General features: G+C 36.1%; 2 protein-coding genes across 2 annotated transcripts; both read right to left on the minus strand.

Moving 5' to 3' along the window:
• Window positions 1-941: 941 nt before the first annotated feature.
• Window positions 942-18,774, minus strand: LOC145222810 (protein smoothened-like). The gene is made up of 16 exons (XM_080089020.1): window positions 18,405-18,774; window positions 18,023-18,122; window positions 16,589-16,697; window positions 15,810-16,010; window positions 13,664-13,836; window positions 12,111-12,267; window positions 10,306-10,430; window positions 9,626-9,789; window positions 8,996-9,104; window positions 8,082-8,270; window positions 7,412-7,516; window positions 6,696-6,813; window positions 4,180-4,371; window positions 3,335-3,403; window positions 2,709-2,838; window positions 942-2,473 (listed from the first exon to the last, which is right to left on the minus strand). The coding sequence occupies exons 1-16, from the start codon at window positions 18,610-18,612 to the stop codon at window positions 1,839-1,841; spliced, it is 2,784 nt and encodes a 927-aa protein (XP_079945146.1). The 5' UTR covers window positions 18,613-18,774; the 3' UTR covers window positions 942-1,838.
• A 1,060-nt stretch (window positions 18,775-19,834) lies between these two features.
• On the minus strand, window positions 19,835-24,039 carry LOC145222811 (protein FAM50A-like). Its single transcript, XM_080089021.1, has 11 exons — window positions 23,848-24,039; window positions 23,695-23,779; window positions 22,776-22,866; window positions 22,340-22,452; window positions 21,891-21,961; window positions 21,746-21,812; window positions 20,833-20,894; window positions 20,627-20,711; window positions 20,391-20,557; window positions 20,174-20,284; window positions 19,835-19,951 (listed from the first exon to the last, which is right to left on the minus strand). Exons 1-11 carry the CDS (start codon window positions 23,956-23,958, stop codon window positions 19,943-19,945), a joined length of 972 nt encoding a protein of 323 aa, XP_079945147.1. The 5' UTR covers window positions 23,959-24,039; the 3' UTR covers window positions 19,835-19,942.
• Between the last annotated feature and the right edge of the window lie 375 nt (window positions 24,040-24,414).

The following is a 24,414-nucleotide window of genomic DNA, read 5'->3' on the forward strand; positions in this document are numbered from 1 at the left end:
CTACCGGTTCGCTGATCTCAAAAAATTTCGTGAGACGGTTCTATAGAACCGGCTGAATCCCACCACTGGTTATATGATATAACACGTTTACAAATCACAACTGTTCGGCAGTAAAAGGCCTTAGGTACCTGTTCGGCGTTTTCGTGGTCTCTTAAATCATGCTCATCAGTTTCCATTTTCTTAAAATAGGTTCAATAGATTGTCTACACACATAAAAAGAAAATTGACAAAACAGTATTCACTAACGTATAAGATAAACGATTTAAAATACCCTGTTCTTTTCTGTAAGCTACGTTGCCTGTACAAGAAGGCCAAGTCCTTGAAAGAGCCTATTTGTTTGTTGTTTTTATTTGGTAGCTAAGTGTCACGTATGCGTATGCAAATAGTGTTATGCAAACGTGATCCTTGCACTAACTTACATTCAGTTACGACATCATGTATTGCATTTGTTTGCATGTTTGTTAAACGTCGCGAGGTAAAACTGCGAAGTATGGCTTGCATGCCTAGGTGGTCGACAACCGACGGGCCGAATAAAACAACCTCAAATTACTCATTTATTAAGAGTGGTGATAAATCGGTTAAAGAGTAATCAATTTCTCATTGCTGAACATTTGCAGTTTTAGGCTACAAGGCAGGTCTGCGATAAAATTTCGCTTTTTGCAAAAATGGTTGCTGACTCATGCCTACACTAGCAAGAGTGCTTCCTCGCATATCCAGTCCACCTAAACCGAATTTTCGATTTCGCTGAATTCGTATATTAAACCAGGGGACGCCTATCTTTTTCTTGCACTGCGGACCGTTTCAAGACTGAATTTTGGATTTTTTGTATGTATAGACCTGTCAATCAAACTTTCGGGACTAAACAGGCATCCCAAAATCTAGTTTGGGCCGGGTTTCGGGCTTGTACTTTCGGGTTCGGGCTCCGTTTTGCAACTCTGACGCAGCGACAACTACTGCATTGTACTTAAGCATAAAAAGACCCACGCAACTGCATTCTTATTATAACAAAACAATAAATGACGCAAGTCACGATGGAACAAATTTACGACCAAATATATCTTCCCTTTACGTATACTAACTTTTTCTGTCTGCGTTTTTTGAATATTAGTCTCAAATTTTATCAATTAATTCGATCTTTAAACATTTTTGATGCCCTCAAAATAGAAACAGTGCTAAATTTTAGTTGTTAATTGTTTTATAAAACCATGAGGAATTTTTTACACTTGCGCCAATAAAAAAGAGCAATTTTGTCATACGAATACATATAGAGGTCGAAAAAGGCAAAATCTTTGCAGTGGCAATATTGGAAGGATAGTTAGGGCTTGAAAATAGTCAGACAAATGCTTCTCGTTTTATATATGATTGGGTTGCATACAAAATACTGCACCGTTGTGTAAAAAACGTAGGTAGTAATTTAAAGGCAATTGGTAATAGTAAACAGGTAAAGTACTAAATGGCAACCATAAGACTTGCTAAAATTACATAGAACGCTAATAACATGATTTTAAAAAAACTAATGATTTTAGGTAACAAAGGTATATACTGCTTAAAAAATTAGTTTTAGGAAACCCAAATGAGGGTTTGAAATAAAACTGTTGTCACTTGATAATTACGGCTTTGGCTTAAAAAATGATTTAAAGTCAAAACGACAAAAAACTGCATTTCGTATGGACGGCATGTAGCAGTAACAAAAAATGTACATTATGATTTTGTGTTAAAATTGCAAAAATAAAAACATGCAATGGAACAACAAAGGGTTACAGAAAATATATGGACAGTACACCAGAAACTTAATGAAGTACAGTTATTTCAAAAATACCGTTACGGAAAACTTTCCTCTACAGGTCCATAGAGTTAAGTGACGTACTGCTACGTAAGTCATCCGAATCCAAACTCGAAGCGCTAAACGATGTGGCACCTGTCACTGTACCGTTATAGACATTTGTAGCACCTTCGGCAGGTATGCCACCTGTTAATTGATCATTGCGGAAATCGGTGGCACCTGACGTTGTTTCTTGTAAGGCATTAGTGACACCTTGGGCGCGGATGGCACCTGACACTTTATCATGGTAGGCATTGGTGACACCTTGGGCGCGGGTGGCACATGACACTGTATCATCGTAAACATTGGTTGCACTGTTGGCGGGCATGGCACCTGCCACTTTAGCATAGCCAACATTATTGGCACCATTGGCAGGTATGACACCTGTCACTAAATCATAATACAGAGCGTTGTGGTCTTGAACAGGCGGATTGTTGAACATTTCCTTGGCTTTCTTGGATGATGAAGTGGTAAAGTTGGCAGATTTCGAAGGCTGGCAGTGCGGGATACTGTCGTTACTGGCACGGTTGGCATTGCGTAGGATGCCTTTAAGCTTCGGTTTCTGCATCGTGTCAGCTTCTGCCACTCCGCCAGGGTAATAGAAAGTACCGGGCAAGTGCGAATGATGGCTTGTGGCGTGACAGTTACATTCTGAAGTGGGAAGATACGGTTCGGTATTCCTACTTGGATGTCAACTTGGTAGTTATGGCTTTTATTAAAGTCATGATATTGTAGTAGAGAGTCTTGGACAGGTGTTGCAAAATTGAAAACGGTGCCATGATTACAGTTAGCTTGATTAGGCAAGCCTTTGGAGGTCTGGCGTGTTCGTTGAAATATTTTACCGTATAGGGTAGCCTAGTATATTTAAAAGGTTTGATTTTCTTACCTTGTGTGCATTGTGGGGCATAATGTACAGGAGCTGGGTTATCATGGTAACATGGGTGAGACAGGGTCGTCGCTGACGGATTGATGGGGTAACGATAGGGGGAAGTGCCAATATAAGTGTCCTTGTATTTCTGAATGACAAAACGTAAAGTTATTTTTTAGTCATACTTTTATATTTAACAAAACTTGTTCATGTAACAATGAACAACCAATTAATCATTCGAAAAGAATAGCGATTTAAAAAGAACGAACAAGGCTGGAAAAAATGATAAACAAGTGTCTGTAGCAGTGGTTCTCAAACTTTTTTATTGTCGGGGCCAAATGGTATTTTTTAAGTGTGTAGGGAACCGCAAAAAAACGAAACCTTGAGAAAATCACTAAAGAAGATGATTTTGAAAGCTAAAATAGCAATGTTTGGTGGTTTTCTGAGGTCTGGTGCGAGCCGCAAAATAAGTAGTTGGGAGCCGCATGCGGCCCCGAAAACCGAGTTTGAGAACCACTGGTCTATAGCGAGTAAACTCCAAGCAGGGTCCTAATAACTTTGTTTACAAAATGAGTATTAAATGTTGCTATCAAGACGTTAGGAACCACTGCTCTGAAACAGTAAAATTTTTAGCAGAAACTTACATCCGTATAAGAAGGCTTTCTTTTCTCTGGTTCTTCATCTTTTACTTCCTTCAACGTTTTTCCATCAATCTGCCAGAAAAATAAATTAAAACACTATCAAAAGTGGAAGCAAGTATGCCCTCCTTACTTACCAACAAAACAGCAGTTTTCACATTACTAGCTGACAGATATTTGGTTCATTAAAAAAATACAGCATAAACCAGTGGTTCTTCACTTTTTTATCATCTTAGCTCCGAGATGAAGCTATTCACCCCTTACTTAAAAAAACTGAAATTACAAACTATTACGTCACAGAGAGATGACGTCACAAAAATATCACAATGTAACTACCCCACAAACATGTAAAATTACCCTTTTAGGGGTAAATACTAGGGATGTGCCAAAACTGCAAATGTTCTGTTTGGTCGAGCACCGAGCATCTCACGTTAATGCTCGGTGCTCGGCCGAGCACGCTCGGTGTATTATGACGTCACAAAAAATCCCCTTTCTACGTTTTAGCTCTACAAGAAGGTATCTTACGTCACCAGCCGTGTATTAAGCTGTACAGGCATCAGAAGTACACGTTTTTCACCCATCTACTACATTTGAAAAATTATTTGTTTTTGTTCATAGACACCCCTTCGAACACTAGTTACGTATGTTAGCAGGGCATGAATATGCAAATTTAATGCTCGGGTCAGTTTGTGCAACTGCTCGGCCGAGCACCGAGCATCAAAAAAGGCGATGCTCGGTACCGAGTACTCGGGTTCAGGCTCGGCTCGGCGCATCCCTAGTAAATACCAAACCCAAAAGTTAAAAAACACTGGGCTTAAACCAATACTGCAACATAAAATCACATTACTTACATATTGTGCGACAGCCCATAAGCCTGGTTCAATCTCATTGTCTGACTTTTTCTGTCCTCTTTTCTGTGACGTCTTGGGTTGTTGCCAGGTGACGTTGTGCTGGTTGTCAAGTTTAGAGCGCTCTTCCGGAAGAAGGCCTCCTCTCCTAACCACCATTTTTGGGACATTTCGAATCCAGCTTGATGATACATCCTGTTATATAGGATAAACTTGTCTAGCATAGATATGTTGAATTGTATTTTAGCCCTACAGTCATTACTTGGTCACTTAAATTACTATGGGGTTTAATGGCAAAAATATCGGCCCAAACAGATGTAAAAAGCAATATGCTCTATTTGAGATGTTATTCTTGTCATTGAACTTATAAACTGATTCGTGTATAGTGTTCCTAATTACTTCTACTGACCCAGGAACACAAACTGCATAGTCCAGGAGGGAATGGGGGTTTACTCTACTAGATCTATAAGAACTTTTTTGGTGGCCCAATTTCCTCATGTTGAAGTAGTTTGACAATTAATATGAGCAAATTAAAGATGTCTGCTTGCTAAATTTCACGGTAAAAAACGAGAAACACTCACTCAATTTCAGGTAGAATGAAATATCATCAGTTCCCCATTCGAATAAAAAAAAAAAATTTTAAATGCCATTTTTTTAAAGAAACTAGTAACTCAAAAAGGTTTTGATGACTTAAAGATTCCTGAAAAAATGGATAATGGCGTTTGTACATTGCATATATTTAACATTTCCAAACTGACTTACAAATGTCCATTAGCAAGTTGTCATTTACCAGTCTCTAGCAATATTACATAATTTTAAAACTAGAAGAGTGGCTTTCTGATATACTTCCATTTTATATATTCTATACGATATTTACCAATTTACTATACACATCATTTGATCTACACATATGATTGTTTTTGTAAACAAAAACTAATGGGTCCCCACACGCATGTTTGTGCAGATTTACGGTAAACAAATGTTGCGGTGATTTTTACATTCTTAAGGACAAATTTTTAGAAAGCATTAACCCAACAATAAAAAAAATTGTTCGTATTCTTTTTGCACTATTCATGTAATTACAAAAACATTAAAAAAACGTAACAAAGACTTAAATCTAATCTCTTGCTTTAACCCAGATATAGTCCTCCAAGGTCGGGCAATTTTTTTTAGAAAGCTGTAACAGTTGTGTTACAGACACTTTAAATTAAAAAGCAATTTGCTACAAGTGTATACATAACAAATTGTTTTTCATTTAACTTTGTTTCGCAAAATGAGTACCATTGACCTGTAGTAACCTCTCAGGGTGCACACGCCAAACGACTGTTTGACCTTTTGACACCGTTTTCAATAGCACGCCGTCATTCGTGTTCAACAATACTGTTAAGCCTAATTTATACATGCCTTGAGTATTGACTCCTACATTGATTGTTAAAAAAACGCTACGTTATGAAGAAAGTTCTGAGCTGTGTTTGTAATACCGACTAGTTGACCTTAAGTAACCCGTGATCATGCGGCGGCCAACCTGACAGCGAGCATTTAAAAAAACATTTATTTGGCAAAAAAGTCAAGTTAATTTTTTCATCTTAACTTTTATTAACAAAGTTTTTCTTGACATATACAAAACCGAAGCACGGTTATTAGGCTTAAATCACGTCATAGGTGTAAAACCTTCGCCAAAACTAAAAATGTGAGTGATAACTTAATAAAACGACATAGCATTGCTGTGCAAAACAGCTGATTTCTAATCACTGAAACGATGTCTCGTAAAACGTCTGTCCGACGTCAAGCTGAGCCCTCCCGCTATCGTAAACCAGTGAGTTACTCTCTTGGTACTTCTGCCTACAGTGTCTTTCTTGACCAAACGAGCGTTAGACACATTTACGTTTCGGGGGCCTGTGGGTGAATCTCTGGGTCATACGGGGTCAAAATTCACATGGACCATCTTTAGACCAATATCTGTAATGTGTATAAAATTGAAAAAGTTTGAACCATTCTTTCTTGACCAAAACGTGGGAACAATAGCCGCGCTAAAAATTTCACGTTTTGGGGTGCTGTGGGTGAACCGAGGGTTCAAACGGGGTCAAAATTCACATGGACCATCTTTAGACCAATACCTATTATGTGTGTCAATTTGAAAAAGTTTGAACCATTCTTTCTTGACCAAAACGTGGGAACAAATCCGCGCTAAAAATTTCACGTTTTGGGGGGCTGTGGGTGAACCGAGGGTTCAAACGGGGTCAAAATTCACATGGACCATCTTTAGACCAATATCTGTAATGTGTGTAAATTTGAAAAAGATTGAACCATTCTTTGTTGACCAAAACGTGGGAACAAATCTGCGTTAGAAAGAAAAAAAGAAAAAAGAAAAAAAGAAAAAAAAAAATATATATAGACAAAAACAATATGTGTCCCCTTCAGGGAAGGGGACCCATAATAACTTCACATATACATCACCCATTTGTTTGTCATATTAGAATACAAGGCTCCTACAAAATAACTGTCATTCAAATTCTTACCTGTGACATACTGTGCATATCGAGGTCCATGTCAACTGGGTCTTGATGTGTCATGGTATGTTCACTGTATTCAATGTCTGGTCCGTTGTCACTGTCCTCATCAAAGTTTGCAGTGCTTCTGTTTGAATAAATATAACGATTCTTAAACAATGTTAAGCAGTTGATGCAGGATTATAATATGTTTACAGTGTTTCATTATTTTTACAGTATTTTAATATTTCGTTCTACTGGTGCCAAGGATAGAAAAAGTACTCATTTTTAGTTTGTTAATTTTACATTTTTGCTAAAGTTTCACACACATTTATAATAATAAAGTGCTTGTTCACAGTTCAAGATATCTATAATAACAGACATGTACAACTGCAGTTGTGGCAATTGAAAAAAAGTTTTTTCGGTGCCCCTGATGAATAAAGACATGTTATTTCTCTTTAACATAATACAACTGAAGTCTTTCTGTTGTACGATGTACTAAAAAATTATTGAGATATATTATACAGTTCTGCAAGCCTACATAGTATGAAAAACATATTGCTACAAGAGGTGTTATACAGAACCCACTCTCTGAAACCTATTCAGTATCCAAAAATTACCATATGCCAAGGCATAGGCAAGCAAAATCTAGCCTTTGGTGGGATCAGAATCTATGAAAGGAACCTTTTGAGCTAGGCAAGTTGACTAGTAAACCTGAACAAATTTTTATGGAAGCAATGACTCACTTAGATGTGCCCTTCTTAAGTATGTTCCTCAGTGCAAAGGCCTTAGCAATAATTCTGCTTCGATGACGAATCCGTTTCATTTCATCATCACTTCTCCCAATTAATCTGAAAAAATGCAACAGTTAATCTTATTGAGCAATTATGTAGATTTTGGCAATACACTATTAAATAAAATGGACCCTTCGCATATCCAATATTGAATATATTTCATAGGAATCAGTACGCGAAAAAAAGAAAAAAAATATTTAAAAAAAAATACAGTACTGATTTGAAAGCCAAATTGTGATAGGTGAGAAAAAATCTGCCATCAATATTCTATTTCAGTGGTTCTCAACCCTTTAAAGTTTGCGGGCCGGTAAACTTTCTAAACAAATTTTGCGGACCGGTGGACTTTCAAAATCAACCCAAAATGCAATTACGACAAAAATATGCAATTCAAAAGTATGAAAAATCAATTTAATGAGAAGTTTGGTGCTGTCTGTTTCATTGACGCACACCGGCACCGGTACGAAAGTTGACGCAGACCGGCACCGGTACGACGACCGGCGGTTGAGAACTACTGCTCTTTTGCTCATTGTAATGAAAAAAGCTTATACTTGTATATTAGTCTATTCCAAGCCTCTTTCTATGTTAAATTTTTTAAACAGAACCAGGAAAGATATAGACTTACTTAAACCAAGCTCTCCTCCAGTTAGCAAATGAGGCTCTGGTCCAAACCCAAGCACTCATTACAATCCCAGTTCCGAAAAGAGCAATGAGGTTCAGTTTTATTACACTAATGCTGGGTTGGTTTTTCAGGTTGCAAGTGAGAGGAGGGGACCCACTTAATTGCTGAAGGACTGTCACATTTGCTTCACATCTAAAAAAGACAACATAGAATGTTTTAGTTAATGATTGGAGAAAAATGAGTCAAAGCCTGTTTGCATTTAAATGAGTCAAAGCCTGTTTGCATTTATATTCATTTTTTACATATATTTCAATTGAGAATGACACAAGTTACAGTTGAAACGTCATGTTCTATACCAGGGGTCAGGAACCTTTTAGGCGACGCGTGCCAATTTACTTGTTATTTCCGTGTGTTAATGAACGTACGTGCCAACGTTTGTCTAAATTAGGGGTCGGCAACCTTTTAGGCGACGCATGCCAATTTACTTGTTATTTCCATGTGTTAATGACCTCGCGTGCCAAAGTTTTTCTAAATAATAGTGGTTCGTGCTAGCAGATATCAATAATAAAGAGAAAGCTTTATTATAGAGTGTTTTGTGCATGTAAGGCTCAATTTTATATCAATGATACGATAAAAACTATAAACAAGCAGTGTAACAGGTTAAATTTTTACTTTAATATAAACACGCAAATCGGTTGGCGTGCCATGAAAAACCACCTCACGTGCCAACCTTGGCATGTATGCAAGGGGTTGCCGACCCCTGTTCTATACAAATATATTGGCTTGTTTGACTTTTGCTTGAAGTAAATGATTTAGACACACCTTAGATTTAGGTTGTCATTAAAATACATTGAGACAGTTTACTTCATAGAGAATCTATTAAGGTTGTATAACAAGGACACATAAAAAAATCTTACTTAATGTATTCACGGAAACTGCGATCCCACGCTGCTTGGTTTGTGAAATCGTAAACATGAACAGCAAAAGTGACGAACACAAATATAAAGGCAAGTACTGTAAACACTCCTGCAAAACATAAACATCAATACAATATTTAATTTACATTTATACCTTATTATTTCAATCAGTTACAACCACGTTTGCTATCGACATGGGCCCCAAAATAAGGACAGTCAAAAAATAAGCTTTTGAATAAATCTTTGCATTTATACGAGCCATGACACATCACAATTTTTTTGGCGGAAACGATCTGTATAAGCAACTTCTGTTCGTAGTAAATACTTTGTGCATCTCACGACAGTTTAGGTCTAGGTTTACTTTTGCTTGTAGCTGGGATTTGACTTGTAGTTGTTAAAAATGAAACAAAGAAGGAATCAAGTCAAAAACAAGGACATTTCTTACAAATAAGGACAATACATTTTTCCAAAACAAGGATCTTAGAAATAAGAATGCGTTGGCAACCCTGGTTACAGCCCTTTACAAAGGCTGCTTAACACTTAGTCTGACCACACTAAAATCTTTTTTTCAAAGTTCAATGTAGCTATCCAAATAAACACAATGTATTAAGTCGTATTGTATGTGCTTACCAATTCGAATCATGGTCCAAGTAATTTTTGAGAGAGATTTGTCGTTAAGTAAACCACTGTGTCCTGTTCTTATGGAGAAAAGGATCACCAAACCACGGCAGAGAAAAAAGCCACCAATGATCAAAACAACACCAACTGGAAGTAGAAGTAATCCCAAGCGATACCTGGACAAAAATTTAGAAGGCTACATCAGCTCCGGGACAGATAAAAGGTCCAAAACATTCTACTCCGCCGGGAGTTCATTGTCCCGTGTGTCATAGAATTGGCACCAATATATTTATCAAAACTCTCCAATTTTTTTTTATTTTGTATATTTTTAACTTCAACATTTGAAAAAAAGTGTGTATTTTTATCCAACATGCATTTGCATTAGTGTCCTTAATTTTTTTTGCAGTAATTTGAAATCCCTAATTTAACTTCTATTACATATAATATTAATTAGCCTGGTGCAAACAAAAACACAGAAATTTTGTTAAGAATAAACTGGTTTAATTAACAAACTGTTTTTTTTACAGCACACTTTAGCAAACAGGTACATGTTAAAGTAGGGGTATGCAACATTTTAACTGGTTTCAGGTTTTGCTACATATTTTATTGATGCCTAAACCAACCACATCTGTTTCAAACTCAATTATTTGCAACAAACAAGCAAAATTAAAATTATTTGTAAATTTTCATACCAATGATGTTTGTATCCAACAAAACATATCCCACTCATAGAGTCCCCATCAATTTCTGATACAGCTAAACAGATCAACATCAAAATAAATGGGACTGACCACGATATGAGATGAAACTTGCGTTCCTGTGCACAAAAACAACAAAATACCACGTAAACAATCTGTTGAGTTGAAGTTAGGATGCAAAATATTTGAAATACAGTTTATTTACCAATTTAAAGCATGTTTAGTGGGGTAACCATAACCATTGTGGCTATTGGGGTCAACGGTCAGGTCAAATGAAACAAATGACACATCTACATGACTATGTCTACCTATTTAAGTTTCATGTAATATTTCAACCACTACAATGTAGGAATAAATGGATGAATGATTTTGAGAGCATTACTTTTCTAAGAGACAATATATCTAGTGTAATTTACTTACTATCTTAGTTGGGCATAAAGCATTTTCAAAACATTTCGCCTAAACAAAAAATTTGCCGAGCATTTAATACAATTAACTAGAATATGTGGTTAGATAGAGCTATTTCTTGACAAATAATGGTCCTGGGATTCACAATCCTTATGCACGTAACTGGAACATTTAACTAAGTGGTATGCAATTATCCGTATTTTCCTGTGCTAAACTTTTTCGGGTTCTGGCTAAACCATGGTTGCCAACTATTAAACTTACATAGCCATTTTTAAAACAAAATCATACAAATATAGGTATCGTCAAGCCAGTAATGGTCTACCGAATGTTCCATAATTCCAGCAATCTTGATCATAATATAAATTTCTAACTAGAAAGATGGCTTAGCACATTTTGTTGTTGCATTTACACTATAACCTATTTTCAAACATTAATATATTTCCTATGCTTATTTTGTATTGGGTCCCATATTAGCCATCGTCTTTTATAACCTTAGTCGTTTCTGCAGGCAAAAACTCAGGGGTCCCCACACATGCAAAGTTGAAAATAATGCAATTCAAGAGATAACCATGAGAAAGTCGGGTGTTGTGAGGTAAAACACAGTGATCGGCACTGGGCTTAAATATTAATACTATGTAGAATACAAACTATAAAATTAGATTCACCCCAGATATTGTTTGAAGTATGTCCTACATAACGTTTTAAAAAACTGACCCATTTTAGGGGGCTAGTAGGGTAACTAATTGGGTTCGACACACAAACTAAAAAATATATAAAAACCACAATGACTCAATCAATAGTACTGCAAAATTTCAGCCCAATCCGCCAATGTTTAAAATTTTGACCACTAGAGGTGTTTTAAGCAACAACTGTTAATGTTTCTGACGTCATAGGGCTGTTAACAAGCCCCTAAATGCCATGGCGCAAAAACGTCCACCAAGCAACCCACCAACGAGCAACATACAAATACGTTTTACACTTTAGGGGCTTGTGGGGTAAATGTTAGGACTACAGGGTTGAACACAACAATCGACACCTATAAATGGCATACTATAAAAGAAATCCAAATTTCAGCCAATTCTGACACTGTTTAAAACTCACCCATATTAGGGGGCTAGCGGGGTAAATACTGGGGTTATCAACAAAAACAAAGTGGGATGCACATCTACATGAATATATCTACCATCTGTGTAAATTTCAGCCAAATCCATCAAACATTTGATAGAAAAACGAGTCGGACAAACTTTGGGAAGAAAAAAAGGAAGAAAAAAGAAATAAAAAAAAACAATTTGAGTAAAATCAATATGTGTCCCCTTCAGGGAAGGGGACCCATAATAACTATAGTCATCACAGTTACATTGTGCTAAGTTGCTGATGTTAAGCAGAAATACCTTATCTTTAAGTGGATCTTTGTGGTTCCCTTCTTTGAGAGACTGGAACAATAGATACCAAGAGTAGGATAGGATATCGAACCATGTTATTCCCGCCATAAGGAAATAATACACCAGCACAAATATGATCACACATGAGGGGGATTCCCCAGTACCTCTGCAATAAAAGTAATTGGATTAGTTAAAATTAGTACTGAAACTAAACTGGTCAACTATTCACAGATAAAAGAAGCTTTGCTATATTTTTGTATGTAATATGCATATGTGCTAACGATATAAGCAAATCATGGGTTCTGGAAAAAGGTTTACAAGAAGTAAACATTAACTTTTTTCTAAATTTTTACCTCTTTTGTACACAGTGCACAATTTTGAATATATATTGGAGAAAAAAATATAATCAAGTCTTTTTTTTGTAAAACATCTCACTGTTTTAACATTCATTCACTAGAAACTATTCAAAGGCAAATGTCAAAACATCGATTTACGCAAAATAATTGGCATGAATTTTATTTTCCTATATATATTTCCATATAATTAAACTGGTTCAAATTTTCCATAAAAGTGACATTTTTGCTTAAACATAATAATAAATCACTGATGATGACAGCTAAAGCTTGATAATAAAGCACATAAACTTTTGAGTATTACACAATATCATATATATACAGCATAAATTGGACCCATTATTTCCGCTGGCCATAAAATCACTTTTTTAAAATGTCAATGCTGGCATTAAACAAATAAACAAAAGAATTCGAAAACCCAGAAATCTGCAGAGTCTGTGTTTAATGGTCCGTGTCTCAAACCGGCAGGCAAAGTTGATTAAACAGAAAGGGTCAAGCTAAGGTTTGCAGCAAAAACATTGCAGATTTTTTTCTTGAAATGAAACAAAGACACTTTTTACTGATTGTTGAAAGATAGCACTTTCAGCTTAGCATGAGCTACAACGCTAACCACTGAACCATCACAGTCAAACCTCGCTTGTGCACAGTCAAAACAAAACTGCCCACACAAGAAGATGTGGTGTTGCAACATGGATAGCAGACAAACCGCATTTGTTCATTCATGACTTTTTAGTCTTAGCCACATATTTTTTTGGGTATGCCAAAAAGAATCTTGTAACAAGGGCATGGGTTGGTTTAGAAATACAATAATACTGTTTAAAATACTTTCAAAATCAATACAATTTAAGAAATAAAATTATGATTTTACAAAGAATAATAGTCAAAATTATCAATTTTTAACATGGACAGACAGTGTTCGAAAAGTATAATAGTCCAAACAGTAATGTTTGGTTAGTTTTTTTATAACACACTGTTTTCGGGCAGTAATTTATCTAACTAATATTAAAACATTTAGCTTAGAGAAATAGGCCTATCTCTTGGTATATGCGTTCAAACAAGGTTTAGGTGGTATGCAGGGGTAGAATAAGTCATCAGGCAGTACACAATCTGTATAAGGTTGAGACTGTGTTCACTTTCTTAGAAATAAAATGTCTGTTTGCCACTAAAATGATCCAAACAATAAAATTTGATAAAAGATTTAGTCCTTACACTGGTTCGCCGAGTCTCATGGTTCCATCTCGACGACAGACAATCTCATCGCGAGCATCGTCAAAAAATTGGGCAAGCCATCCGATACTTCCCAGGAAAAAGCAGAGATTGATATAAAAAATGATCCTTGCTGGATATTTGCTTGAATTCTTCCAGTCGATGAAAAAGGAAAGCTAAAACAAAAACATCACATGAGTGTAACATTATTCGAAAAAATCAAGGTTTCTCAGCGTCTAAAACCACAAAATTGTTTTAGCTTAACCGGCTGGTCCAAACTGCATCAACAAGCAAGTTACTGTTGTTTTTTTCCTTTTATTTACTACTGATGTTAGCAGTTATATAGAGCAGTGTTTCCCAACCTATGGGTTGCGACCCAAAGTTGGGTTGCCTGTAAAATCTATTGGGTCGCCTGTTTTTGTGACTATAAAACCATCTACTCTTTGACTTCGTTTCGTAGCGTTATTTTTTTATTTCCCAAGGCTATAAATTGTTGCCCAATTATAGTTTCATGACAATTTGGCGTAATAGTGATTAATTCTGTTTGTGACGTCATAATGTTTGTGTGAGATCACTGTTAGCAGCTGGTCGCCAAGGTACTAGTGTTGTTAAATTGTTTCAAGTCACAGAGCCAGTAAAGTTAAAGTGGCCCTGGTGTCATGTTACAAAAATCAGGTCAGCACTCTTAGCAGGAAACCAGAGGGAAATAATTCCTCCCTAAGCAAAAACATTTTTGCAGTGGACAATAAAAGTGGGATAGCAAAACCACTGCTATTTTCACACACAACTAAAAGAATTCTCACTATTTTGAACCAATATATTGTTAACCGCTTAGGATGGTTTTAATTTTTATTAATAAAGCAAAAATATCCAAAACAAAAAAGAATAAAACAGGCCCAAATAACGGTCATAATTTGCTTTTCTTTAGAAATATTGACCAGAAATAAGCCATTAGATGACTGTTTTCACACATGATTTTGATATGCTTTAGTACTAAGTTTTGGTTAAAAAAGTTGTATAAGTGTGTTGAAACAAAAACATGGGTGAACCCTTGACTACTAAGATGTTACATATAATCTGCCAGGGATTAAATAAGAAAGAGAGTTGAGGACCACACTGCTGAATAGAATAGTCAATAAAGTAAAGAGCATGCTGAACATTTGTGCATTTCGTTTTTTTATTTGTGCAAGGTACAGGTCACAAAAACCTATGCTTAGTGTAAAGACATCAATAACCATACCCAAAGGCATAACTGCCAACATATTTGGCCTAGGAAAAACCTTCATTTGCAGGATCAGTTACAAATTTGAAAAAAGTGTTCTTTAAAGTCACATTTGTTTATTCATTTTTGAACCAGTTATTAGGACTCTGCCTTAAATGCATCTCTAAAAAAAAAAAATTGATCAAGGGAAAAAGTAATTTGAACATTTAACAGGTTAAGACATAAATATGTAAAGATTGTTTTTAACAACAACCATATGCATTCAACCCAGAAAAGTTCACCAAAAAAAAGTATTGAGCACCAGGAAAACGCAGCATTTATGCCCTTGGGCAAAATACATGTGAGATGAAGATCATCAGTCACTCCATTTCACCGCTGACAGACAAAACTTAATTTCTCTCTGCCCTGTCATCAATCTTGATAACACGCCTGACTGAGCATGACACAAAGAGGGCATATGTGCCAAGAATTTCAACCACAATAGCTGATATGTCGCAAAGGAACTTTGGGGGCAAAATATGTTTTCTTGATGTGGGTGATATTAAATTCTAGAAATGTAACTGTTACAAATCTTACATTTAGAGTTCTAGGCCTTACCATATATTATTTTATTGCTACAGTATTACAGTATCTGTTGTAATTTAGTGACAAACTATCATTAAAACAATTTTACACATGCAAAAGAACATCTTAACTTGTAAGATTGGGATTGTATGTACAAAGTATGTATCTACCAATCTTACAAAGCTCAATAATTCAGTTTTGTGGGGTCGGTGTTCACAAAATAAGCCGTAAAAAAACATCAAAGGCATAGTCTTTGATATTTCATACATGAAACCCTTCAGTAACAATTCTTTTCACGTGAATTTGATCTGTCATAAACAGATACACTATTTTTACATGATAGCAGTACTTACTAAGACTTACCATAGCAAAGAAGGTGCACAGGCAGGCAACAGATGCCCAGCCTGCTATAAATGCGTGAATTTCATCATGTTGTGTCTGGTTAAAGAGTGGATTCATACACTGCAGCCCACAACCCTCTACTCCATCATAGTATGAAGCCTTGTTGGTGGTCGCAATCAATGGTAGCTCACAATCAGATTTGTTAAACTGCAGTCTGTTGATCTGAAATTGCAACGAAATGAATTTTGTGGAAAAACAGTAATATTTTAAGATAGAGACAGGCAAACATTGCACTCTGGCCTGGTGCTAGTACTTAGTTACAGCAATATGTATCTACAATCATTTCTGGGCATACACAACACATGAGGGTGTCATTAACAACTTTCACCATGAGATTGAACCGCATCATTGCAAAACATCTCTGTCTTTTACTGTGTCAGTGGCATAATAATCATCAAGTTATGCCAAATACTTGTTATTTAACCTTTTCTTTACAAAAGCTACGAAAACAAGACATTGCCTAGATTTAACCATCCAGAGCACCAAGGTTGGGACCAATTTATCAAAAAAACAGTGTAGCAATAGAACAACTAATACAGATTCACCGCATTTTTTCATAATGCCACAAAAGTCAAAGGATCCCCCCAGTCAATACATTAAATTGAGTAATAAGCTTGAAAACATAAATCAGTCAATGACACAACCAAGAAAACTGTCCTTTTTATCTTTTAGTATATATATATATATACTTTTTTGTCAAAAATAATTTTTCTCAAAAACACAAGACCTAATTAACATACCTGACAGCCATCATTAAAAACATCATTGTTGTCACATTCAAGAAATTCTGGCCATCCATGTTCAAGTTCAACTATGCGACAGGGACTACGGGTCTCCAAGCATAAAGATCTAAAACAAAAGCTACAAATATGTCATGTTTGTAAATAAAATTTAGACCTTCAACAAAAATCCACAGGCTTTCGGGAAAATTAATTTTGAGTTTAGTTTGCTCCGTAGAAAAATTGAACAACATAAAAGCATATGACAAGGTATTTCTTCAATGAAGTAAGAATGAAACCATGGAACCTTACTACAATGCAGCAGGTTTATGCATAGGCGTCGATTTTTTAATTATTTGCAAAATTTTAGGGGAGACCTTTCCATGTTTTGGAAACATCCATCAGCCCTTAAAACCCACAATCTTAGGAACACAAAGCAGGTGCGTTAACTGCTCCGTTGCCCTGGCGACCGCACAATCTAAGTTATGACCCTTATTCGGTTAAACCAGGGGTCACTAAACGTTTTACACTGCGGGCCGGATAACTGTAATAACGATTCGCGCGAGCCGCATAGTTAACATGTTCTAGCGCCGTCTTTCCATACTTAGCCCGCGATGCAATTTTCATAGGTGGGCCAAAATATGGTCTTTCTACAATCCCATTTAAAATCTGGTGATCCGACTGTTAAATTGTATAGTTAGCATCAACTAACGAGCAATGCTTGTATATTACGTCACAAGTAACAAAAGAATGCAATTGTTCGCGCACAATTAACACTTGTAGTCTCGTCTGTGACGTAACAAATTGGTTGTGGTCTATTTTGGGCGTTGTAATCCTATGAATCCAAAAAAAATGTGGGCCGTAGTTTGGTGACCCCTGGGTTAAACAAACGAAACAAAGTTTGCAGATATAGCAAACTTCCGCACAGACAGATAGTGAAGTTGCCACAGGAATTAAGTAAACATTGTTCAAGATGTTCATTTACATTGTATGTGACGATTTTTAAACAACTCAACATTAAACTGGCAACGTCTTATTCGAGGGTTGCTTGCATTTTGGCTGCAAAAATGCCTATAATATTTGTTTGACTAGTCATTCCTGCAGTTAACATAAAGCAAATATAAGATACTTGAACAACCAGCCAGTACTGGGAATAAAACAATCACATAACAATGCCGATTGTAACTGCAACCATTGTTACGTTGCATAACAAACCACGAGACACTTGCGTTTGTCATTGATTGTGACCTTCAATCTTACAAACAGCCGGTTTCAACTACTTTACGGTATAGACGTGTATGTAGCCTTTCTGGCAATACTTTATTTTAAACAAAAACAGGGGAGACAATACATATGTTGTCACCCCTGTTTTTTCAGGAGGGGAGACATGTCACCCCGGTCACCCCTAAATCGACGCCTATGGGTTTATGTATACAATAGTTTACATATGTATACCTGTCAGGCAAAGTAATCTTGTTGTTTTCACATGTTGGATAGTAGACTGAACACAAGAGAGGCTGAATTACATCCCAACATCTTGGGACAGCTCTTAAGCCTGTTGACAAAAAAACAAGAGTTAATACAAGATGGCATGTCTTAACTAAGAAAGGTTGAGTCACAGAAGTCAACTACAGTAATGATTGTATACATTTGAGAAAGAATTAAGTAAGAAACTTAACAACTCAAATAAGTTAAGTTTGCAGAATAACTCAAAGCATAGTTTCGGCTGCTGAGTAAAAAAGGAAACAAACAAACAGCAGGTATAAAAAAATGAGATTCTGGTTTCTTAAACTGGCATTTTTGAACAGGTATAAAAACATATATTAAGGAAACATACCTGACCAAAGAAGTAATCTATCCTGGGCCTCAACCAACGTACTGGCATCACCAGCAAGTTCAAACGAAGTTGCTGTATTAGGAATAGTAGTTCCAAAGCAAGATGCGGAACTGTTCAAGCTCTCACATGGTAAGGATGCTAGCTTTTCACATTTTGCCAATCCAAGAGTGGTAGAAGAGATGTTAGTAATCCCAGATGGGGTGGTCATTGCAAAACACGGTTCCGTTTCTTGTTAATCCATAGTGGTTGTGGTATTAACTGTGTAAACAACTTTCACATGGTGCTGCCAATGCGAGGCCAGGACTTCTATATATATATATAATGCACAGAGGTACACTCGTGCTACAAAATAACTTTAGTAAAAAGAAAATAAAGTTGTGTAAAAGTGCTTACAAAGTACCAGAGTGAAACTGGTCAACAATCGCTATTGCTCTTAAAGTAAAAAAGATATGATACTGAAATTTTGACACAATATTCTACGCTTTTAAAGCTTTTCAGCACACAAACGTTTGAAAAAAAATGTTCAGTTTTTAATATGCGTATATTAAACTTAATATTTATCGATATGAACGTCATAACGCCAGGGGTACTCTATGAAATGTCTTGCAGAGTTTTCTTCTACACACAAGCTTTAAAATAAGCTGTTGTTATTAAAGGCATACGCGCAACGCACTTATGTTTCCAAACAAAGTGTTGACAATTACACTTACCAATAAACCAAAAGTTTTCCTTTTATCATGCTTTATGCGTGGCGTGATGAAAAAGACGCCGTAACAAATAAAAATTCAAGAATCTTTGCTAAAGTGAAAAATCACTTGTGCGTTACCGTTTGTCAAATATCTTAAACGAAAAAACTGAGTTTACCATGATATTGTGCGCAACTTTATACATTTTGTAACACAAGTTAATCCACAATTCAATCGTTCTTGTCTCCACTTCATTTTTTGCAACGCTTCAGCGATTTTTTTATGTGTTGTTTGTGTGATGGACAAATGATTGAAATAAAAAATACGGAAGAGCCAAGTTATTACCACATCGTGATTATTTTGGCAAAGCGCAATACTATAAACCTGGGGTTCTGCACTCCCTGTTTTTTTAATTAATTCAACAAGCAAGCGGGGGATTTACATCCTAGGTTTAAATTTACCAGCGGTGTTTTTAGGTCTGTATTTGAAATAACCACCAAGTTACAAAAGTCGGATAGAATCAAAGCGAACTGCGGTTTTTATTTTTAGTTGTCAACTATTTGATATTTAGGGCTTTTGAGTTCGCATATATTGAGGAATATATTTTGTTTGTTTTGTTTTTTAACGAAGCTTTGTCGCAAAAACCTGTTTTTATACATCTGCATGGGGATTATGATTAATCCCAAGTCCATTTCCTTTTGACAATTTCATTAAATAACGAAACAAAATTGGCACACACGTAAAAACAATTGTACAAAATCAGTTTATTTGTAGGCAGTAGGCACGAAATTATCTTCTGGACACCAGCTTTGAAAACGGCCACAGACATAAAAAAGGAAAATTCCGAGACGACTACTTGATCTGCAAACAAAATATTTTGTAAAGCTGTGCTTTGTAGTAGCCTAGCCTGTCATCAAAAAAGAAATACAGTTTCATTACAGCAAGAACGTAAATGTCACATTCTTGATATACCAGTACCATGATCATCAAAACTACTGCTTAAGAATTACTAGCAAAGACGGTCAAAAGCGTAGCGAACATTTATGTTTGTAATTTAGTTAAGCAAAGTCCATCACATCTTACCGTATATTTGTCCCATTTTCTTTCAGGGTCAAATGGTTCCCATCGACTTGCAGGGAAAATGTGTTTATTTCGTTCGTACCAGTGACGTAAAACCACCTTACCAGCATGCGACTGACGAAGACAAAGTGATTCAAAAACTATCGTTTTATTTGATCCTTTAATTAAAGTGAAAACAGTCTAAGGACCTTAACTATGAAAAAACATCAATACAATATACCTCGTCTTTTTCGATTGTTGCGTCACCGACAAGCCTAACGTCATCATGTACGTCAAAGCTGAATAAAGGCCCACTCTTTCCTCTTGCCTTCGTCATTATGAAATCGTAAAATGTATAGTGGTGGGGAATAATGAGGTCCTCTTTGACATACATAAGGTGCTCCACCCCTGTGAAAAATACACAACTTTGGAACCAATGTGTACGTGGGTGGGTTTAATAGGAGAAAAATGCCTTGCCTGTGCTTTTAAGCTCACTGAAGTCTTGTCGCAGCTGTTCGAGACACTTGATAAGGAATTGTTGAACGCTGTTGCCTTTCTTCATCTAAACAGGTAATAAAAACAATTTATTAAGAAATCTTTAGAACTCACATATTTTTTGATTAACTCACAGGTCACAAACGCTGGATGTAAACAGTAATAGTGTCATGAAAAAAGTAAAATACCTTAACTTTTCTTCTATGCCCAGACCCGTCCCAGTAACTGTAGGTAATCTCAATTTCTTCATCTAAAACACAAAAACATTTTATGAGTACTCAACAATACATCACAAGAAACGGCACTTCAGAATAGCATAGAAAAATGTTCCAAAAAATGAAATAAATTCAGAATACCCAATCCTATTCTCCTATTCACAGTGGAAATCTTTTTCAAGGCCTTAAAAAAGGTTGCAAATGTAATAAATTTAAAAGCCATCATAAAACTCAGTTTGAATTAAATTTGGATATGCTTTTAAATTATTGCCCTAAAATGGGTGGCACGTTTTTAGATTCCCCTAGACTGGTGCCTCAGTTGTGTTTACACACAATGCCTCAACCTCACTTTCTTGTAAGCTGGTCACATACCGCTTTTTAATATGGTGAATTCAGCCATTATGTACCAATTGTGCCCTTCACTGTTTTGCACCCCATAACATTTTAACACTGTGTGGCTATTTCTGCTTGGTAATTGTTTCATTGCTGTTGTCCTTTTGTTAAAAATTGCATTAAAATGCCAATTTAGATTGGGACTAGGCATGGACTGAGCCAAGCCAGAACCCGAGAACTCGGTACCGAGCATCGCTATTTTCGATGCTCGGCCTAGCAGTTGCACAAACTGACCATAGCATTAAATTTGCATATTGTTGCCTATTTATATGAAACTAGTGTTCGAAAGGGTGCCCAAGAACAAAAATGACTGTTTATGTTTTAATAAATGTGTCGGATGTTGAAATATTGTTTTTTTCTGGGGTCTGTACAGCTTAACACATCGCTGGTGATTGACGTGATATGCTTGGTGCTCGACCAAACAGAACATTTGCAGTTTTGGCACATCCCTAATTGGAACTATTGCATTAACCACAATCATTAGTAAACTTACTTTTAAGTTTATCTTGTTTAGCCATCCAGTCTTTTCTCAGCTTATCTTTTAGTTCCATCTCTTGTGCCTGATCAAAAAACAAAACTTGCCGGGACAATTAAACTGAAAAGTTCTTGGTGCTAATTTGTAAATAATGGCAACCAACCTCTCGGTCACGATCTGGAAGAAAACTTGTGTCAACGTCAGGATTCTTCTTCAGTTTCTTTACAACAACAACTGAAAGTAAAAAATAGACTTTAAGTTTATGTGCAATGAAGTTGCTTTATTAGACCAGGGGTTGGCAACCTTTTAGGCGATGCATGGGAATTTACTTGTTATTTCCATGTGTTAATGACCTCGCGTGCCAATGTTTTTCCTAATAATAGTGGTTAGTGCCAGCAGATATCAATAATAGAGAGAAAGCAGAGTGTTTTGTGCATATAAGGCATGTTTTGTGCATGGATTTTAAGACAATGGTATGCCAAAAACTAAAAACTTTTGCAAAATTTGTATCCCTTTTTATTGACTCTTCCTACTATGATTGGCGGACTTTTATCAAACAGTTCCAAAACATGAACCAGAGACAAATTATTTCTCAAAATAAAAACAATTTACCTTCTTCCTCTTCTTCAACAACATCTTCATCCCCATCATCATCAAGATTAAAGGAGAGAGCTGCTTGTCGCTTGGCCTGCTTCTCTTTCTTTAACTTTGTAGCTTTGGCTTCCCTGAAATTCAATGAAATAATCATAAATCGACAAACAACTCTTCTGCGGACCAAACAGTACTCAAGAACGCATAAGAAATAGGATTCAAAAATTGTGTTAAACAGTAAAAGAAAGAGTTAACATCACACAACAGTACTCCACCATAAGTTTTCTTATATATACACAAGGTAACACTGTAACAGTTTGGCAAAAGTGAATCAAAGGCAATCACATATTTTGTTTGTTACAAATACTTTTTCAAGTTAATAACCTTTAAAAACTAGATATGCATTTAACCAGGATTTTCTGTGTATTTAATATGATATGATTAAGGATAAACTTACAATTTCGCTTTATCAGTGGTGACAATTTGCTTTTCACGAAGCTGTACTAAGCTTTCCTGCCGTTCCCTCATTTCATCCAAAGTCAGAAGACCTTAAGTAGATTAATGATTAATTGTTTTAAAAGGACAATACAGCATGAGGAGATTTGTACATAAGTTTGATGATGGAAATAATGGCCCAAATAGACATGAAAAGGGACATGCTTTATTGTTCAAACATGTGTAGCGGTCGCATGCTTTCAAACCATCATTTTGGTACTTTGGTTTGGCTAAGCATTAGGTAATGGACGTTTGCAAGCATGACTTTTCGTTCCATGGAAATTATATGCTGCTTCTGCGACATATGGTGTTGAGCGGTGAACTTTCAAACACAACATCATGCAAACTTTGCACATGTCTGCAAATGCTAATGCCATCAACATTGATGTCATCTTTTTAGCCTATTTGGGCCATCTATTTCATCATTATACTTCAACGCTGCACAGACAAATCTAGTTAATTGTATACTAGGTAATCGTGTATATATTTTGATTAATTGGGGTTGTAAATTGCAAGCCTATCATTTTGTTAGGAAAGAAGAAAGTTTATTGTTTAAAATTGGAGTCATTAACTAGTTTTCTTGTACAAACTAATTATGTATCAGGCATATTTAGCATCATTTTCTTGAACATTGTCTAATGCCAGTCTGCAGAACATGGCAGTTCCCGACGAGATCTCGCGTGTGCACGACCCGCAAGTTTGCGTGCAATACCTATTTTAGCAGGCACAAAGCAAGTAAAAGAGGTCAAGACAGGCAAATTAAATGCCTTTGGTGCAAAATTTTTGCGTGCAAACCGCAAAACTTGGTGTGCAAATTTTTTTTCCAGAAAAAATCGTGCATGCAGCTGCCACACTCTGCAGACTGGGTCTAATGCACTTACCAACAGTACTGGATTTAAGTTGAGCTTCAACTGCATCATAATGGGCAGAAAATTTGTTGTGAATGTTTGATTTAATTGCATTTTCCTAAAAACAAATCACACTGTGTACATACATCAAAACAGCTTTATAACTTCAAGCACAAGACATCTTACATTGACAATTTTGGCCTTCATTTCTTCAAGTTGTTCTTTTGCTTTGTCGCGCCTCTTTTGCATGTGCATTGCACGGTTACCCTCGCTTGCTGCCCCTTTGTATTGTGCCATTTTGCTTGACAAAAAACTACAAAAAAATTAACGAAAGATTGCAAAGAATCACCTTTTTACAGAGAAAACAAGCAATGTTTTAGTTCGTAAGTTCAAACTTATAGTTAGTTAACTTGGGACATATCATAATTCAAACAGGCAATTCCAGCTAATTGCAGACAAAGTAATAAATGTATATCGGACAGAAATATATGTCCAGAGTCCAGGTCCAGGTAGCCGATTTTTTTCCACAGTTGCTTTCTGTACAGCATGTAAAAATTGTGTTTTGTACACTGTACTTAAGAGACTGTTGTCTAATTTTGATGCAGAACCAATGCGTAAATTGGTTTACTTAAACCATCTGGCCGTGCAAGAAATTTACATTTTGGAATAAAGGCAAAAGGCCCAAATATATTACCCATAATCCGATTTCCCATCAGTTTTTTTTTTAAAAACGACTTTTATTTCAATGCGTTT

The sequence above is a fragment of the Phallusia mammillata genome, chromosome 4 (assembly GCF_965637545.1).
Source record: "Phallusia mammillata chromosome 4, kaPhaMamm4.hap1.1, whole genome shotgun sequence".
Classification (NCBI taxonomy): domain Eukaryota; kingdom Metazoa; phylum Chordata; class Ascidiacea; order Phlebobranchia; family Ascidiidae; genus Phallusia; species Phallusia mammillata.

Coding starts and splice junctions, on each gene's coding strand:
- LOC145222810 (XM_080089020.1), bottom strand. CDS start 18,612: ATGACCACCCCATCTGGGATTACTAACATCTCTTCTACCACTCTTGGA. Junction 13,837..15,809: donor TGTGCACCTTCTTTGCTATG/GTAAGTCTTAGT, acceptor TTTTTGTTTTAG/CTTTCCTTTTTCATCGACTG. Junction 9,790..10,305: donor GTTGGATACAAACATCATTG/GTATGAAAATTT, acceptor ATTTTTGTCCAG/GTATCGCTTGGGATTACTTC.
- LOC145222811 (XM_080089021.1), bottom strand. CDS start 23,958: ATGGCACAATACAAAGGGGCAGCAAGCGAGGGTAACCGTGCAATGCAC. Junction 20,712..20,832: donor GGCATAGAAGAAAAGTTAAG/GTATTTTACTTT, acceptor TTACCTGTTTAG/ATGAAGAAAGGCAACAGCGT. Junction 20,558..20,626: donor CAGTGAGCTTAAAAGCACAG/GCAAGGCATTTT, acceptor TATTTTTCACAG/GGGTGGAGCACCTTATGTAT.